Source organism: Protomyctophum bolini, assembly GCF_963924005.1.
Source record: "Protomyctophum bolini genome assembly, chromosome: 22".
Taxonomy (NCBI): domain Eukaryota; kingdom Metazoa; phylum Chordata; class Actinopteri; order Myctophiformes; family Myctophidae; genus Protomyctophum; species Protomyctophum bolini.
In genome coordinates, this window is record NC_137883.1 from 31,405,156 (window position 1) to 31,423,697 (window position 18,542).

The following is an 18,542-nucleotide window of genomic DNA, read 5'->3' on the forward strand; positions in this document are numbered from 1 at the left end:
TGTGACGGAACAACATATTTTCAGATCGGGCTCGGCGGCCAATTACATATATTTTCTTGGGGGTCCATTTGTAGAATTTCAGGTCTTATATGGGTTAATCAAATCTGGCCTGGGTATACTGGCAATACAATACAATAAAATATAATAAAATAAATAAATAGGAGATTTTCAAGAGCACGACTATAAAGAAGCCGTAGTTAACCCATTCTGACCTGGCACCCATTTTGGTGTTAGCATCATGTTATGCTTTAGCTATTGAAAAATAGCAGATCTACAAGCTCATATCGCGCCACCGAGTGGCGCGCTACGAGCTTGTAGGTCTGCTATTTTTGAAAAATCGAAGAACGACTGACATTTTTTAGAATCTGATCTCAGGTCAGAATGGGTTCATCAGACCAGTGTGTGTCCAGTGGAAACCTCGTATGAATCTGATCTCAGGTCAGAATGGGTTAATGGAACGCATCCTTTTATCTGCCAAATAATGGATCCTTATATTAATGCAGGGCTGACTTTCATGTTGATCCACAAGCATTTTTATGCATCATTATGCACATTCTCTCTCTCTCTCTCTCTCTCTCTCTCTCTCTCTCTCATATGAAGGACTGGAACGCATCTGTGTCACCTTAGCTTTTAAGATCTTAACATAATTATCTACAAGCTCATAGCGCGATTATACGAGATTTGAATAGAATATTCTTTCACGGCGAAGGTTTTTAACTCATATCTTTGGGGGGGATTTAGAAGAAGACATTTTGTAGAATCAGAAAGTCCTAAATGGCAAGACCATTCATCTCCATGCTCTGAAATGACAAGATGTACAGTTGATTCAGTCGACTAAAATGTATTTATTTTTGCTGAAAATGGCCGATCCAGTGCGACACGTTGTTGTGAGCTTATAAATCGGCAATTTTCACCACGTGAAAAATGACTGGTGTCTTTTACTTGAACTGGATCTCTTCTCCACTTGTCCCTTCCTAACATTCTAGCCTTCTTATTTTGTTGACAAAATTGTCAATATATTTAGTCTCAGTTTCAGGTCATCGTAGCTTAGTCTTCGTTTAGTTTCCGTTTAGTTCTAGTCAGTGAAAAATGGTAGTCCGTCACCTATAACATGTTTGCGTCATATAGTATTAGACATTAGTCGACGAAATGAACACCGCTGAAGAGAACCACATGCAACCACTCCACATACGTGGACGATAAAGCCTGGCCCCAAACACATGAACGCACTGGTCCGTTGACTATCATTGTGCACGTTCACGACGGCAGCACGCTCGTGCGCGTTCGTGCACGTTCAACGGCAGCGCGTTCATGTGTTTGGGGGATTTCACTCCTACCCGGAAGGAGGAGTGAATTCGCCTCATGCGCTTTTGAGCAACTTAATGCAAGTGGATGGAAGGAGAACTCGGATGCCCTCTCATACTCTAAGCTTCGCACGCACACACACACGCACGCACACACACACACACAGCTGGAGCTGGAGGAAGGATAACCACTTAAAACCTGTACTTAGTTGACTCTGGTTCCCCTAGAGTGCCTCACTAGTTCCCAGTTGGTGGAAAAACTACTCACATTGTTTACGTACAAGTTTTCCAAAAGAAAACAGTGCATTAAATTGGAGGAGGGGAGTTGGAAGTATACCAGCCTTGCGGTGAGAGAGGATGGGGGTCAACGGAGGTATACTGAGGTAAAAGCTGCTTCCTTGCATAAAAGCATGTTAATTACGCCATAAAGAAAATAAAGAATAGTTTATTAATGGGAACAGATGGGAGTCGTAAAGAAAAGAATACTCCCAAAACAGTCAATTCAAACCCACACACTGCATGGATTTATAGTCTACAGTGGGGCGATTTGATCACACTGTAGCACAGTAGTGTTCATCTCACTATGACTGTGTAAACATGGACCCTTTGCGGATCATTGCTTTAATACAGCTAAGACATTAAGATTAATGAGGTATAAAAGCTTTCAACGTTTCAGAATGTGTGACTGAGTAGTGTGCGTGGCTGCGTGCGTGTGCGCGCGCATGCGTAATCACGCATGCGCAGTGTGTGTAGCAACCGGGCAATTAAGCCTGGATCTAAAAATAAATGTCATGCAGGGTTCTACTGTAAGCATTCTGACGGGGCAACATGTACGGAGGAGAGGACTGCATGGACAACACGGCTCTAAGGATTAAAATATGGATTGCACGCCGCTAGAGACTAAACAGCCCCCCCCCCCCCCTCTCCCCCCTCCCCCTCCCTCTCTCTCTCCTCTCTCTCTCTCTCTGTGTCTCACTCAAGTGTCTCTCATGGAATATAGCAGCTCATTGCAGTGCCTGGCTCAATTTACATCACTCTTCACTGTGTGTGTGTGTGTGTGTGTGTGTGTGTGTGTGTGTGTGTGTGTGTGTGTGCACGGTGACGGTGTCACATCCCAACTGGCTGACGGCTGCCTTCATCTCACATTTAGTGCAGCCACCATTCTGTCACAGGCTGCAGGCGCTGCAGTAATGGATACATTTACTCAAGTAAAAGTCTCAGTATAGCAGTGTGTATATATATATATATATATATATATGACTGAGGCTAAGTCATTGATTTTATTTTATTATTATACATTTTTTGCATAGCTTCAAATTGACATATTGTTTGACCCACCAGTTTTGAAGATATGGCTTATTATAGAGTAATGTCTTGCAGAGAAACAGCCAGTTGAGTAAACAGGCTTGAAAGGTTCACTTCTGTGGACTCTAACATTACACCTATATCTACAGGTTTAAGCATTTATTTCATATTTACATGTCTTCTGTGGTCTCTAACATTACACCTATAGCTACATGTTTAAGCATTTATTTCATATTTACATGTCTTCTGTGGACTCTAACATTACACCTATAGCTACATGTTTAAGCATTTAGTTCATATTTACATGTCTTCTGTGGTCTCTAACATTACACCTAGTTACATGTTTAAGCATTTAGTTCATATTTACATGTCTTCTGTGGTTTCAAACATTACACCTATAGCTACATGTTTAATAATTTAGTTCATATTTACATGTCGATTTCAGCTCTGACACTCATTTCAGACATGCTCTAGTTATGTAAAGAGTCTGCCTGTGCGATAAACTAATTAAAAAAAGAAAGAACAGTTTTTCTCATCTCTTGAACAGTTTAGTCTTGCCACCATGACTGTCTCTGTCTCCCTGAACTCCCCATGCCCTCCCTATATTTCTGACAGAAGTCGCTGAGGGCTGATTTCACCCATAACACCATACATGGTGCGCACGCTGGAGAGATTCGTGCCCGGCATGCGTACGGTACGGTACGGTACGACGTGCACGCAGCGCTGGGCCTGTCTGTGGTTGTCTGTGCGGTGGCGGTGGCGGCAGTTCGGTTGTTGTGAGGAAAGGCGAGCAGATGGCACGGCCATGTCCTCCTCCCCCTCCTCCTCCCCCCCCGCGGAGGGCGAGGAGGACGAGCACAAAGAGCAGCTTCCTAACGGGACGGCGTTTGCCAAGAAGCCGGTGTTCTGAATACGTCGCCCGCCATTAGAGCTCGTATCCTCTCACCCTGGAATGGCCTCGTTGGGAGTTTTCATTGCTATTTATATGTACTATACTGTATATATATATATATGCTGAGTATAGAGGGTTTTATTTGCTGTTGCACCACAAGTGGTGCCACAAGTGGAGCAATAGTCGACCTTGTTACTAGTCAAACACTCCAAACTGGCCATTCATTATCAACGGCATTTCATGTTTGTGTTGGGACAAAGTTTGTGTTTACACACAAAAACTGGACATAGTGTTCCTTCTGCGCGCTACGTCCGTCCGGGAAAACTCCCCCCTGTCAGGTGAAAAGAAGCAGCTTGGACTCCTCATGCATAGAAGGCAGCATGAGGTCAGTCCTCTGCCCTCCCCAGGTTGGAAGAGGAAGTGTAGCCCCCAGGATTAGATAATTGACAATGGGTGAAAAAATGGGTTGCGAAAATCATGGGATAAAAATTATTAAATAAATAAATAGCTGGCTGGCGCCCTTCAAAAATACACCATTGTTGTAGCAAACACAGCAGCAGGTGAGAGCAGCCGCAGCCCCATGCAGCAACAACTCCACGTTTCAACTCATGGGAGTAAATATACTTCACTGAAGATAAACGTGGACAAAAAGACGTGGAGTGTTTGTATGGCGAGGCTATAGAGAGTACAGTAAACAGCCTAACATAGTTATTGATCCAACAGCTGTGTTTATTGTGCACGTTCTATAACGAGACAGACACACGGCAGATTTATTTTTGGTTGAATCCATTCTCCATCCCGTACGTATTGTAGCGTGCTGTAGTGCATTGTAGTGTATTGTAGCTGAGTTTGTGTATATCCGTTGTCATGGCAACCTATAGCTGCGGCAAAATGCATTGGCCCAGAGCGTCTTTATATCATTGACGGACGGGTCCATTTGGTTATAAATATATATATATGACCGAGGCTAAGTCATTGATTTTATTTTATTATTTATGTTTTGCATAGCTCCAAATTGACATATTGGTTGTTCAGTTTGACCCACCAGTTTTGGAGATATGGTTGATAGAGTAATGTTTTGCAGAGAAACAGCGAGTTGAGAAAACAGGCTTGAAAGGTTCACTTCTGTGGTCTCCAACATTACACCTACAGTAGCTACATGTTTACACATGTGTACACTCTCAGAATTAAATTAACATTGGTTTTTACAATATAAATTGGGGGTCCCGCAGAGATAGAAATGCCATTAAATGGGGGGTCCGCATAGACTACCAATGCATGTCAAACTGGGGTCCTTGAAATTAAACAGGTTGAGAATCTTCTCTTACTGTATGTGGGGCCCTTGGCATATCTTTTCAAATGGGGGTCCACGGGGCCAATTAGTGTCAATTTGGGGGTCCTTGGCATGGATCAGTGGTTTGGGAACCTTCACTGATCTTTTTTTTATATATATATATATTTTTATCCCACGATTTTGTAACCCATTTTTCACCCCTGTGTCAATCATCTAATGTGATCCTGGGCTCTACACACCCTCCACCAACCTAGTCCCCATATATGGGGGACAAGGGGAGAGCAACCTAGTCCCCATATATGGGGGACAAGGGGAGACCAACCTAGTCCCCATATATGGGGGACAAGGGGAGACCAACCTAGTCCCCATATATGGGGGACAAGGGGAGACCAACCTAGTCCCCCATATATGGGGGACAAGGGGAGAGCAACGGACTTGAACTCATGCTTCCTTCATGCCTGAGTGTCCAAGTTGCTCCTTTACACCTGACAGGGGGAGTTTCCCTGGTTGGACGTGGAAGGAACACGTTATTCCAACCAGTTCCTTTCCCCTCCATCAGGCGCCCCGGCTGGCCAGGGGGAGGCAGTTTAGAGACCAGGATTACTGCGTGTTTTTTGTGAGGGTACCTACCCTATAGGGGACACGGGGAGAACATGCAAACTCCACACAGAAAGGCCCTTTCGCCAACCTGCACTGATCTAATAAGTAAGTGCTGCTTTATACCTTGGACTTTGTGACGAGCTGACCACGTTGTACCGACCGCGGCCCACTGGGGGATTCCACATCGCTGCACAGTTTAAACTGAATTGCAAAAAATGGAGAAAAAAAGGAGAACTGAAGTGCCTACGGCGCCACTGTACTGTACTGTAGTTATACATGTAATAAAGACACGCACACGCGTGGCTTCAAGCATGAAAGACATGCAGAAGGAGGAGGAGGAGGCCATAAGCCCCACGGGACAAAACGGGCTAAGTACAGTACGGCTGATAACTCTCAGGAGTCTCTCCTCCTCAACGCTGAAATATTAACAAGGTGACATGAAATACATTTCACTTAAAAACCCATTTCGGGCGGAAAAACCCCTTTTTATAGCTATTGAAAAATAGCAGATCTACAAGCTCATAGCGCGGCACTCTACGAGCTTGTATGGTCTGCTATTTTTTGAAAAATCGTAAAAAAATGTGGCGCAAATCTTTGCATATATATATTCTTTCAGAGCGAATGTTTTTAACTAAAATCTTTGCTTCTGGGGGGGGGGGGTCCCTGGAACTACATATTTTCAAATGGGGGTTGGCGGCCATCAATTACATAAAATTTCTGGGGTCCATGAAATATAGTTTGAGCACCATTGAAAAAGAAACACAGGTTTTTTCTGAAAACAGTCATGATTTAGAAGAAGGCTTGTCTGCCAAATGGATGGTATTTGCCACTGAGTCATTGCGATGTGTTAAGATTGAGGGGGTGGGATCAGCATCGCTGCCCTGGCCATCATGGAAAAAAGGGTCTGAAATTGCAGTGCTCACTTAGCAACAGTGTGTTTAATAACTGGTAATGAATCAGAAATGAGGTTTGGGCCAAATGCCAGGCGCTCTGCAGTCAAGATTAAAACTCTGTTCTGTGCTAATCATACCAAACGCCAAGTGTCAAGGTCCTTGCCCAGGCAGCTAATTGAGCTGTTATCTTGGCCCCTGCAGTGAGTAATACCATTAACCCATTTTGGACTGAGGTCGATTTAAAAGAAATGGCTTCTAAAATCCAATCCAATCCATGCTTCTATCATAGAAGCATGGATTGGATTGGATTTAGAAGTTCTATGTCAGTGGTGCTCAACCTTATTCATGTCAAGGACCCCCAGAATTATCTCTATTGGGCCACGGACCACCATCTCAAAATATGTAGTTCCAGGGACCCCCCAGAAGCCAATATTTTAGTTAAAAATTTGCGCCACATTTTCACGATTTAGCAAAAAAATAGCAGACCTATACAAGCTCATAGCGCGGCACTCGGTGCCGCGCTATGAGCTTGCAGATCTGCTATTTTCCAATAGCTATAAAGCATAACATAATGCGAGTCAAAACACCAAAAGGGGGTTCCCGTTCAGAATGGATTAATCATGAATGGCGTGGCATGTTTTCTGGGTGAGAGGCTCTCCATATACTTAGGCTCACCAAAGCCTTTGAAAGAGGCCGTATGGTACCATTTCGTTCTCCCCCCAGACCCCAGACAGCAGAATTCCTCTTTACACTCTCACTATAATGTGAAGATTAGTGTATTTAGCACTTCAGCAGCAGCGTTACCAAAAATAGGTTAACTTGAACTCATAATACAATAGAAAAAAAGACCATGATTTGTTGCGCCGTTGCGTTCTCCATGAGCGAGTTAGTTGTTCAGAATCCATTACACCACAGGCCTGTGTCTCTGCTTTCCGCTGGTTGGCGAGACAAATGATAATCTGCCGGGGCTTTGATTTGTTACTTAGCCCATTCTGAACGGGAACCCATGTTGGCATCATGTTATGCTTTAGCTATTGAAAAACAGCAGATCTACAAGCTCGTAGCGCGCCACCGAGTGGCGCGCTACGAGCTTGTAGGTCTGCTATTTTTTGAAAAATCGAAGAACGACTGACATTTTTTTTTTTATCTGATCTCAGGTCAGAATGGGGTTAATCAGACCAGTGTGTGTCCAGTGGAAACCTCGTATGAATCTGATCTCAGGTCAGAATGGGTTAGAGCACACCGGGGGCCTCGCTTTTCTTATTTACTTCTCTATACCTGGCGGCAGTTTTAGACGATAGATATGGCCGGCAAAACAACAACGTGGAACTGGAAGAGCAAACATTTAATCTAATGTTAACCCATTCTGACCTGAGATCAGATTCTAAAAATGTCTTCTATACATCCTGACAGTTTTCCATTCTGACCTGAGATCAGATTCTAAAAATGTCTTCTATACATCCTGACAGTTTTCCATTCTGACCTGAGATCAGATTCTAAAAATGTCTTCTATACATCCTGACAGTTTTCCATTCTGACCTGAGATCAGATTCTAAAAAATGTCTTCTATGTCAAGTCGCTCCTCGATTTTTTTCTAAAAATAGCAGATCTACAAGCTCGTAGCGCGCCACTCGGTGGCGCGCTATGGGCTTGTAGATCTGCTATTTTTCAATAGCTAAAGCACGACATGATGCTAACACCAAAAGGGGTTCCAAGCCCAAAATGGATTAACCAAACAGTGTACAAAACGGCTGCTATTCTGAGACATGCATGTGGGACTACTTTGCGAGTCTGACATACGTGTTACCATGATGCATAAAGCTACAGTATATAGCCATCTCTATTTGCTGTTTTTACATGCCTCCCTCGCCGATATTCTCACCCACGTTTTTCTGTTCTCTGTGCCCTGCTGGCTTCTGGCCCATCAAAGAGTGGGAAGTATATTTCACAGGAGAGGGAAAAGAAAATAATGTCTTTGTTGTTCGCCCACATCAAAATAATCACGCAGAACTTTATAATAACACTCTAATTGCCTGTGGTTTATTTTAATATGCCGGATGTGGCTGTACTGAAGCAGCTAAATGTTTGCCAAAACACTCTAGAGCTGTTCGACAACAACAGGGAGGTATAAGCTTAAATCTATCGCGACTAGCGACTGGACAGCAGGATTTTAATTACAGAAAGGACGGTGAACTTCATCCTGGGCGATTGGGGTGTTTTAATTGGCTACACTCGTGGGGGTGGGGTCTATGTGAGAGAGCCCCTCTGGCGACGGGCGACTCTGAGGCGAGGGACGGTAGCTTTGGCGTTGGGGCGAGGTTTAGGAGGTGGAGGGGCGAGGAGGGGCGGTGGAGGGGCGAGGCGAGGGTTTACGAGCTCAGCAGAACGGGGGAAATCCCTGTTGTCAGGTGTCGGCTGTTCAGGTGATGAGACGGAGCACACACAGCGCCTCCGTAAGCAGAATTCACAGCAGACTTCAGAGGTTTGCTTATGAGGGGGGAGATCAAAGGCTCTTCTTCTTGTTTTTTTTCTCTCCTTGCTTGTTCTGTCTCTCCGGGTTTCGTGTGGCACGCACATCATCTCCGTTATGCGACGGAGGAGGCGCATGCACGCACGCACACGGATGGCACTCATGTCGCGGACATAAATGTATGGCGCATCAAAGACCCCAACGTGCATTTACATATCTTTAACTGCCAAGTATACCTGGATGGTTCCCTTAGGATTCACACTTGTTTAGAGAGAAGGGGAGGCAGCGTGATCTCAAAGGCAGTAGATAGATAGCCTCATAGTCTCAAACAGCACCGGGAGCAAGAGTTCACAAGTTATTTATTTCACTCAAAAAATCACACCTGTGTGAACTGAGTGTTGCAACTCCACTCTCAACCCCCCTCCTCTCCTCTCCTCTCCTCTCCTCTCTTTCTCTCTCTCTCTCTCTCTCTCTCTCTCTCTCTCTCTCTCATTAGCAGGCAACAGTGCAGCACTAATACTATCTCTCTCTCTCTGTTTCTGGCACAACAGCGCCCCTACTGGTACTCAGTCATACTCGTGCTCATTAATACATAGTATACATAGGTATGGGGCAGCGGTGGCCAAACGGTTTGCGGAGCGGTCTTGATACCAGCAGGTCGCTAGTTCGTATCCCCTTAAAATTTCTACCGTTGAAGTGCCCTTGAGCAAGGCATTGAACCTCTACCATGAAATGTTCTATGAGCAGGGCCTGGCTGTAAACAAGTTATTGAGCTTCAGTCCAGTTACCCTGCAGGGTAAACATAGTACCTTTCCTTTACTTAGGTGAACACGGACATTGCTGTTCATTGGAGTGGTTGCACCACTCAAAAATGTAGTGCAGAGAGACAGGACATCGAGGGGCAGAGAGGGGGAAGACGTGCGAGGCGAGGGAGAGGTCGGATCCAATCCGGGGTCATCGTGTCCTCACACAGGGAGCACATGGTTAATGCATTAACCGACAAGCAGCCCAAGGGTTCATTTATAAATAACTATAAATCCTATTGTGATTAAAAAAAATCAGATCACCTCAAGTTCAGTTAGTGATATCTCTAAGGGACCCTCTCTCTCTCTCTCTCTCTCTCTCTCTCTCTCTCTCTCTCTCTCTCTCTCTCTCTCTCTCTCTCTCTCTCTCTCTCTCTCTATCTCTCTCTCTCTCTCTCTCTCTGTCTCTCTCTCTCTCTCTCTCTCTCTCTGTCTCTAACCAATCAATTCTTTATAGTGTTACATTAATGCCTTGTCAACAAAGTCTCCACTTAAGGGGTTATTTCCCTTAATTGCGCTAATTTAAACGAGACAATGAAACAATTTAAATGAACACAGAGTCAAGCGGGGGGACCAGTTTTATACACGGCCATAATCCAGAGCATCCTGATGCCACTATCGATTACCGGGAATTACACGGGAAGCACATCTAGCACCCAATAAAGACCATGGACAGAATGATCACCCAGTCCTAGACTATATAGACCCCTCACACTATAGACTGTATACACGTGCGTGGAGCGTGGGCGCACGCACACGCACAAAACGAGCAATTACGATCACACATGGCCCGCCATCTTTATCACCGTCCTGTCCTCTTGCCTGATTCAAACTCCACAGTACAGCAGTGGAATGCATCCACCTCTTTTTATCCAGTTGCCTGCAGTGAACAACATATTTTCAGACGGGGGTCCGCGGCCAGATACATCCATGGAATAGGTTGAGCACCACTGACATAATTAGAAACATAGGTTTTTCAGAAACCTTTTATAGGATTCAGATCAGTCCTAAATGGGTTAAGTTTCTTCTCTTCCACAAAGCCATGCAGAACATTTACAATATGCCTACTAGACACTATAGAAAGTCAGTCTTGTTTGACGTGGCGTTGTGTTGCTAAATTACTTAGTTTTTCTTTTGTACATATTAGGCCGTGTGTGTTTGCACTGGTGTTGTTGGGTTATCCATTCCATCTGTATATGGTGGCTATAATTCTCCACATCCTCAGCTCCGTGGTGACACAAGGAACCTTGAAGTCATTTTGTGCTGCTCTGTGTTTGTACAGCACTGTAGATAGTACTGTTTTTCTTTATCCCTCCCATCGACCCAATCTGGTGCTTATCTTTTCTATCCAACCATAACAGCTTATTTCTAAAAGATCAGAGTCAAACAGTTTGTCCACATTATCCTGAGGAGCCCCGAATTCTTTCCCTTGTCCCTTCTCTTTCATCTTGTTTTTCTTTATTATTATAATTACAGCGCCAAGCGTCTTCAAAACAGTGTGTTCAAGTGCGCACGCACGCACGCTCAAGTGCGCACACACGCACGCACGCACGCACGCACGCACGCACGCACGCACGCACGCACGCACTCGCACACGCACGCATGCACGCACGCGCATGCACGCACACGCACGCACACGCACGCACGCACTCGCACGCACACACACGCACACACACGCATGCACGCACGCACAGCTTCAGACTTGTTTGACAGTATACTATCATTATCCTGTACATTTAGACTATTACTATTACTACTAAAGCCTATGCTATTTTACAATATCAAGATATCTCAACTCCTGGAGACAATATCTAGTCTTGTGTACAGTACCACAATATCAATATAATACCGATATATGTGACTCAAGTTCATTATTTGACACAGAGACAGTCATGGTGGCAAGACTAACTGTTCAGGAGAGGAAGAAAAACTGATTTTCTTTTAATCCAAACTGAGTTAATATAGCACAGACAGACTCCTTCACATACTAGAAATGTAAATATGAAATAAATGCTTAAACATGTTAGCTATAGGTGTAATGTTCACAGAAGTGATCGTTTCAAGGCTGTTTTCTCAACTCGCCGTTTCTCTGCCAGACATTATACTCTATAAGCCATATCTCAAAACCGGTGGGTCAAACTGAACAACAACCAATATGTCCCATTTGAAGCTATGATTCCCTGCTTTCATATGAAATTAAAAATAAATCAATGACTTAGCCTCGGTCAGAAGAAGGATGCTGAATGTCACGACACTAGAGCCGTGTAATCCACGGACTCTGCAGGGCTAAGTAAGTAAGTATAGCCTCTATACCATAATAATTATGAAAAGATAATCTCTAAAATAAAAACCGTGCAGCATTTGAATGACCTCCTTATCCAACACTCAGATGTCTCTGATGTCTTGCATCCTAACAACTCGATGTGATGGCGTGGGCGGGCCAAGTTTTCTGTCTCTCCCCCGCGCGCGGCGCGCCGCACACACACACACACACACACACACACACACACACACACACACACACACACACACACACCCCCCCCCCACAACAGGGCATTGAAGGAGCGAGAGTGCCTTTACAAGCACTGCTAGCCTGAGACTTTGTTATGCAGACATATTGGGCCCATTAACGCATTCTGACCTGAGATCAGATTCATACGAGGTTTCCACTGCAGGACACAACACACTGGTCTGATGAACCCATTCTGACCTGAGATCAGATTCATACGAGGTTTCCACTGCAGGACACAACACACTGGTCTGATGAACCCATTCTGACCTGAGATCAGATTCATACGAGGTTTCCACTGCAGGACACAACACACTGGTCTGATGAACCCATTCTGACCTGAGATCAGATTCATACGAGGTTTCCACTGCAGGACACACAACACACTGGTCTGATGAACCCATTCTGACCTGAGATCAGATTCATACGAGGTTTCCACTGCAGGACACAACACACTGGTCTGATGAACCCATTCTGACCTGAGATCAGATTCATACGAGGTTTCCACTGCAGGACACACAACACACTGGTCTGATGAACCCATTCTGACCTGAGATCAGATTCATACGAGGTTTCCACTGCAGGACACAACACACTGGTCCGATGAACCCATTCTGACCTGAGATCAGATTCTAAAAAAAAGTCAGTCGTTCTTTGTCGATTTTTCAAAAAAAATAGCAGATCTACAAGCTCATAGCGCGCCACTCGGTGGCGCGCTATGAGCTTGTAGATCTGCTATTTTTTCAATAGCTATAAAGCATAACATGATGCTATATAACACCAAGATGGGTTCCCGTTCAAAATGGGTTAACGCAACCACTAGAAAATGGCATTCCGTATCACAAGCTCTCCTCCGCTCCGATATCCTTTATACAAGCACGGCCGAACGAACGAACGGGCTCCTCCAGGGGATGCAGTTTAACCCATTCTGAACGGGAACCCCTTTTGGTGTTAGCACTATGTATGCTTTAGCTATTGAAAAATAGCAGATCTACAAGCTCATAGCGCGCCACCGAGTGGCGCGCTACGAGCTTGTAGGTCTGCTATTTTTGAAAAATCGAAGAGCGACTGACATAGAAGACATTTTTTGAATCTGATCTCAGGTCAGAATAGAAAACTGTCAGGATGTAGAAGACATTTTTAGAATCTGATCTCAGGTCAGAATGGGTTAAAAATACCAGATTGTTTTCCCTCCAAGGCGGGAATGACTCATTACACAGGCAGCAAAGCAGGAAGTCTTGTCAGCTGGGTTGTCGTCGTACTCGTCTCCCACACACAGACACACACACACACACACACACACACACACAGCAACCGGTGACACCAAAATAATATTTGCGCCGGTCGGTGTGTCGCTTGAGGCGATGCACGCGCTTATTGGGGGGGGGGGGGGGGGGGGGGAGGGGGCGGGGGGGGGGGGGTGACAATAATACTGACACCATATACGTAGCCTACCGCCGTGCGCATAAACACACACACACACACACACACACACACACACACACACACACACACACACACACACACACACAACGCATGAGGCACAGGCACACGTTTTAGGACGACAACTTTATGAATGAACGCCATGTTATTTTATGCTTCAGGTTTTAACCCTAACCCCAAAACCGAAAGTATAGCTGATGTACAATCTCGTAGATCAGCTTGTAGAAAGAAACACACATGCACGCATGCACGCATGCACGCATGCATGCACACATGCACACATGTACACATTGTACAAGCACATTCGCACACACAGACATATATCCTCCCATGATAAAACACCGGGAAAAGCAACGCATGCATGCACACATGTACGCATTATACACGCACACGCACACGCACACACACACACACACACACACACACACAGACAAATCCGCCCATGATAAAACACGGGGAAAGCAACGCATGCATGCACACATGTACGCATTGTACACGCACACGCACACATACACACACACACACACACAGACAAATCCACCCATGATAAAACACGGGGATGACAACGCCGGAGAGAATTGTAGTAGATAGAGCCTCAACGCCGATGCCAGATAGTAGATACTGCCGTGTTTTGGTCCACCTCATCTCATCTCTCCTGACATCTCTACCTCAGACCCCCCACTGTGCCGGTGGGGCGTGGTGCGTTCCTGAGATGGGCTATCTTCCACCGGGAGGCCCCATCGCTCAGACCAGACCCCTCACCGCAACGGCCAGACGCATCGCCGCAATTCAATGTTTGCTTTTCTGCCTTATCCCATTCAGACCTGAGGACGCATCCGTGTCACCTCATATAGCTTTGAACCACTCACAACATGAGTGCATATCTTTGAATATATATTCATTCACAACAAACATTCTTAACTCATATCTCATATGGAAAATGTGTTGTTCCAGGGGCTCACAGAAGCAAAGATATCTTCATATCTTTGCTCCTGGGAGCCTCTGGAACAACATATTTTCCATTTTTTTTTGGGGGGGGGGGGGGGGGTCCCTGACCTGACTGAAGTAGTTTGAGAACCCAACTGATATAGTAGAATCGTAGATTATTTTCCAGAAAGCCGTCATGATTTAGAAGACATTCTGTAGAATCTGCTCTCAGGTCTGAGTGTCTTATCTGATGGCTTCTTTCCCTATGCGAGGTTGTTGTGAAGCGCTCCATCAACTTCCTATCTCCCCCGCATGCACACACTAGCTGACTGCACAAAGTGAGGTATATATAAGGCTGGGTGGTTGTGTGGGTGTGTATGTGTATACGTATACACACATATATGTATATATATATATATATATATATATATATATATATATATATATACACACCACCGCTGTGTGTGTTCGGCCTTCGGATCATACCTCACCTGCGAGATAAAAAGGGCAGGGCTGCCTGGCATTCGACCTTTCCCGTGGTAAAGGTTAGGGATCCCCAGAGGCCTGCCCACAAGCAGCCTACTGTACCTACAGTCTGGGCCTATCAGACACAATGAGAATTTGGCCATTTTTTTTGGCATCCATTGTATAGGTATCCACATGGCAGTATCGATACTTTTACTGAAGTAAGAGTAGTGTTCCACACGGCAGTATCGATACTTTTACTGAAGTAAAACAAGTGAGTGCATTTTCCACCACTGAGGATGTGGAAGCTCGGCTAACGCCGGACGTGGCTGGGTAGCTCTCTCTCTCTCTCTCTCTCTCTCTCTCTCTCTCTCTCTCTCTCTCTCTCCCTCTCCCCCTCCCTTCCTCCTTCCTCTCTAATCTCAGAGCCTCTGCAGAGAGAAATCCATGTTTCCTGCAGCAGGATACTGTGTGTCTGTGAGGGAAGGGAAGGGAAGGGAAGGGAAGGGAAGGGAAGGGAAGGGAAGGGAAGGGAAGGGAAGGGAAGGGAAGGGAAGGGAAGGGAAGGGAAGGGAAGGGAAGGGAAGGGAAGGGAAGGGAAGGGGAGGGAAGGGAAGGGAAGGGAAGGGCGTGCCGGCACGGAGGAGGCAGGTGGTAAATAATGCATAAGGCTTTCTCCTTCTCCTTCTTCCTTCTCCTTCTTCCAGAGAAGTGTTTATTTGCTGCTGAAGTGGGTTTATTATTACAGGCCCCGTGCAGCCTCTTCTCTGTTCTTTTAAATGGCGGAGGTGAAAGAAATGTCTCTTTTTCATTTTTATTTCTTTCTTTCTTACATGCTGGCTTATAAGATGTTAACCCATTCTGACCTGAGATCAGATTAATACGAGGTTTCCACTGGACACACACTGGTCTGATTAACCCATTCCGACCTGAGATCAGATTTAAAAAATGTCAGTCGTTCTTCGATTTTTCAAAAATAGCAGACCTACAAGCTCGTAGCGCGCCACTCGGTGGCGCGCTACGAGCTTGTAGATCTGCTATTTTTCAATAGCTAAAGCATGACATGATGCTAACACCAAGATGGGTTCCCGTTCAGAATGGTTTAACGACAGATCCTCATCAAGAGGAGCAGCAGATGGTTTTTAATGTCTCTTTTGAAAAGGAATCAGAGCCGGTGGTTGATTCAATTTAAATTGTCTGTATACGTGAAGAAAGTCTTGCCCAGCCTTGAATAGCTGAAGTGCACTATATCTAGATGTGTGTAAAGAGAGAAGAGATTTCTTCATCATCACAAGTCCTTTATACCTTCTAACCCACCCTCACCTAGACGTAAACAGCTATCCCTCCTTCCGAGCTATAACCTATCCACCTATAAACTGATTTCCACATCTCTTCTTTCTGCCTCATGGCTTTGTTGAACCCGCACGCAATGTTTGGCTGCCATGAGAGAGTCAGCTGCTTATAAAGTTTAAAAGACCTTTCCTCCGTTAGGGTCTAACAACGACTAATCCTTCAGCTTCCTTTTGCACAACAAAGCTGTGCAACTAAAGCAGAGATCGGAGAGGGAAGAGATTGAATGTGTCTTCATGCAGAGGCAGAGGAGACGCTATATAGCCTTATGCCTCACCCTGTCAAACATCCTCCCACGTGCACACACTAACCCATTTTGTGCGGGAACCCCTTTTGGTGTTTTAAGGATTATGTTACGCTTTATAGCTATTGAAAACAGCAGATCTACAAGCTCATAGGTGGCGCGCTACGAGCTTGTAGGTCTGCTATTTTTTGCAAAATCGACTGACATATAGAAACATAGCTTTTTCAGAAAACTGTCAGGATGTATACAGGAGACATTTTCATAGAATCTGATCTCAGGTCAGAATGGGCTAGAGCCACAACACAGCCTCCGCAAACATTTACCAGTCCTCTTTGCAGTGCAGCATCCCTTTGACATCCCTATTTTCCAACAAGAGAATGCCAGTGCTAAGTGGTGGACGGAGGAGAAAAGAATAAAAAAAACTAAATAAAATAAAAACATGCTCTTGCTCTTCCAGGGCAGAGCAGAGTAAAGTAGGCCCTGTGTTTATTGGCCGTGGTATACACATTGTGGGCTTTGCTTTGCATGCAAGAAGGAGCTGCTGCTGGCGGCAGAGATGAAAGGGAAGGGAAGAGGTTTGTCTTTTCCAGGTCAACGTGCCTCTGAGGGCCTCTACGCTTCCAGAATAGATGGGTCTGCACAGGAAAGCTGGTCAGAATTAGTTAACCCGTTTAGGCCTGATGTCGAAATTGTGTTTTAAAATGTATTTTTTTCCTGATGAAAAACCTCATGTTTCTATAATCAGTGGTTCTCAATATTTAAAAATATGTTGTTCCAGGGACTTCCCCATGCAGAAGCAAAGATTAGAGTTAAAAACTGAAAGTGTGAAAGAATATTATGATGTGACCGGGGACAGTGGTTTGATATACTGTACAAGGGGGCCATGGTCATTTTTCAGTTCTTTACATTGTTATGAAACTGCACACTGTAACCTTTCATATGATGTATTGTTCATTGAAATTGGGGGAAAAATGAAGAAGATACGACCATTTGAAACTTGTTGAACCAGAAATCCCAAATTAAGAGAATTCCCCCTTCAAAGACTCCAGGCACATTTTCACGATTCTTCAAAAATAGCAGACCTATACAAGCTCATAGCGCGGCACTCGGTGCCGCGCTACGAGCTTGTATAGATCTGCTATTTTTCCAATAGCTAAAAGCATAACATATTACGTTAAAACACCAAAAGGGGGTTCCCGACCAAAATGGGTTAAAACTCGCTCAGCGATCCGGCTATAATCCACATGGGATCTCTCTCTCTCTCTCTGTTTCTTTCACATCCTTTCTCTTCCGTTGCCTCCTCCGCTATAGCCTTAGGGGAGCGTTGTTGCTCCGCGTGTTGTTGTTGTGATTGCTTTGGGGATCCTTGCGGCGTTATTTCGCACCTCACCGCGGTATAATAAGTGTACGCTATGCTGCGGCATTGGTATGAGTCACGCTGAGCTGGGTTCCTGTTCACAGCCACCGCCACGGCCGTGGAATTAATGGATACTTACTGGCCATTATTTTCAGATGGCGTGCGTATGGGAGCATATTTGCCTTGTGTGCAACCCGAACGCAATATGTCACTTTTCAGTAAATGCGGGGTGACAGATGGAACCAGGACTCAGTGATGTGATTAAATGGACCATGTAAATACCACTGGTGTTACTTAGTGACTCGGTCTCTCTCTCGCGCGCACACACGTACACGCACGCACACACACACAGTCCCAATTGACATCATCCCCTTGAGAACGCGTCCATTACCCTCTCTAACCTCGCGGTGCATCCACTTTGTGTATAATTGAAATTACAATCGTATCACCAGCTGGCCTTATTTCCACATTATACCTGTGGAAAAGCCTGCATACCTATTATTCTTCAGATGAGTCTCTAGAGCCCAGCGTCTGTACCTTGTCCTTTCTGCACTTGTGTAATTTCTGAACACAATAATTACAAACAGTTTCCGTTATCCGTTCTTGGCCTGCTTTTGAAAACGGCACTTTGAGGGGGGGGGTCGGCGGCCAATTATATATCATTTTTGGGGGTCCTTGACATGAAA

The 18,542-nt window shown here is 45.1% G+C and overlaps 1 protein-coding gene across 1 annotated transcript in view; it reads left to right on the top strand.

Annotated features, from left to right (window-relative positions):
* Positions 1–5,706: 5,706 nt before the first annotated feature.
* rtn4r (reticulon 4 receptor) overlaps positions 5,707–18,542 on the top strand; it is a gene marked incomplete at both ends in the record, with an annotated part of 41,412 nt that continues 28,576 nt past the window's right edge. Inside the window, one exon of the mRNA XM_080756767.1 lies at positions 5,707–5,767. Within this exon, the coding sequence (XP_080612893.1) occupies positions 5,707–5,767 (61 nt within the window). The remainder of the gene's footprint in view (positions 5,768–18,542) is intronic.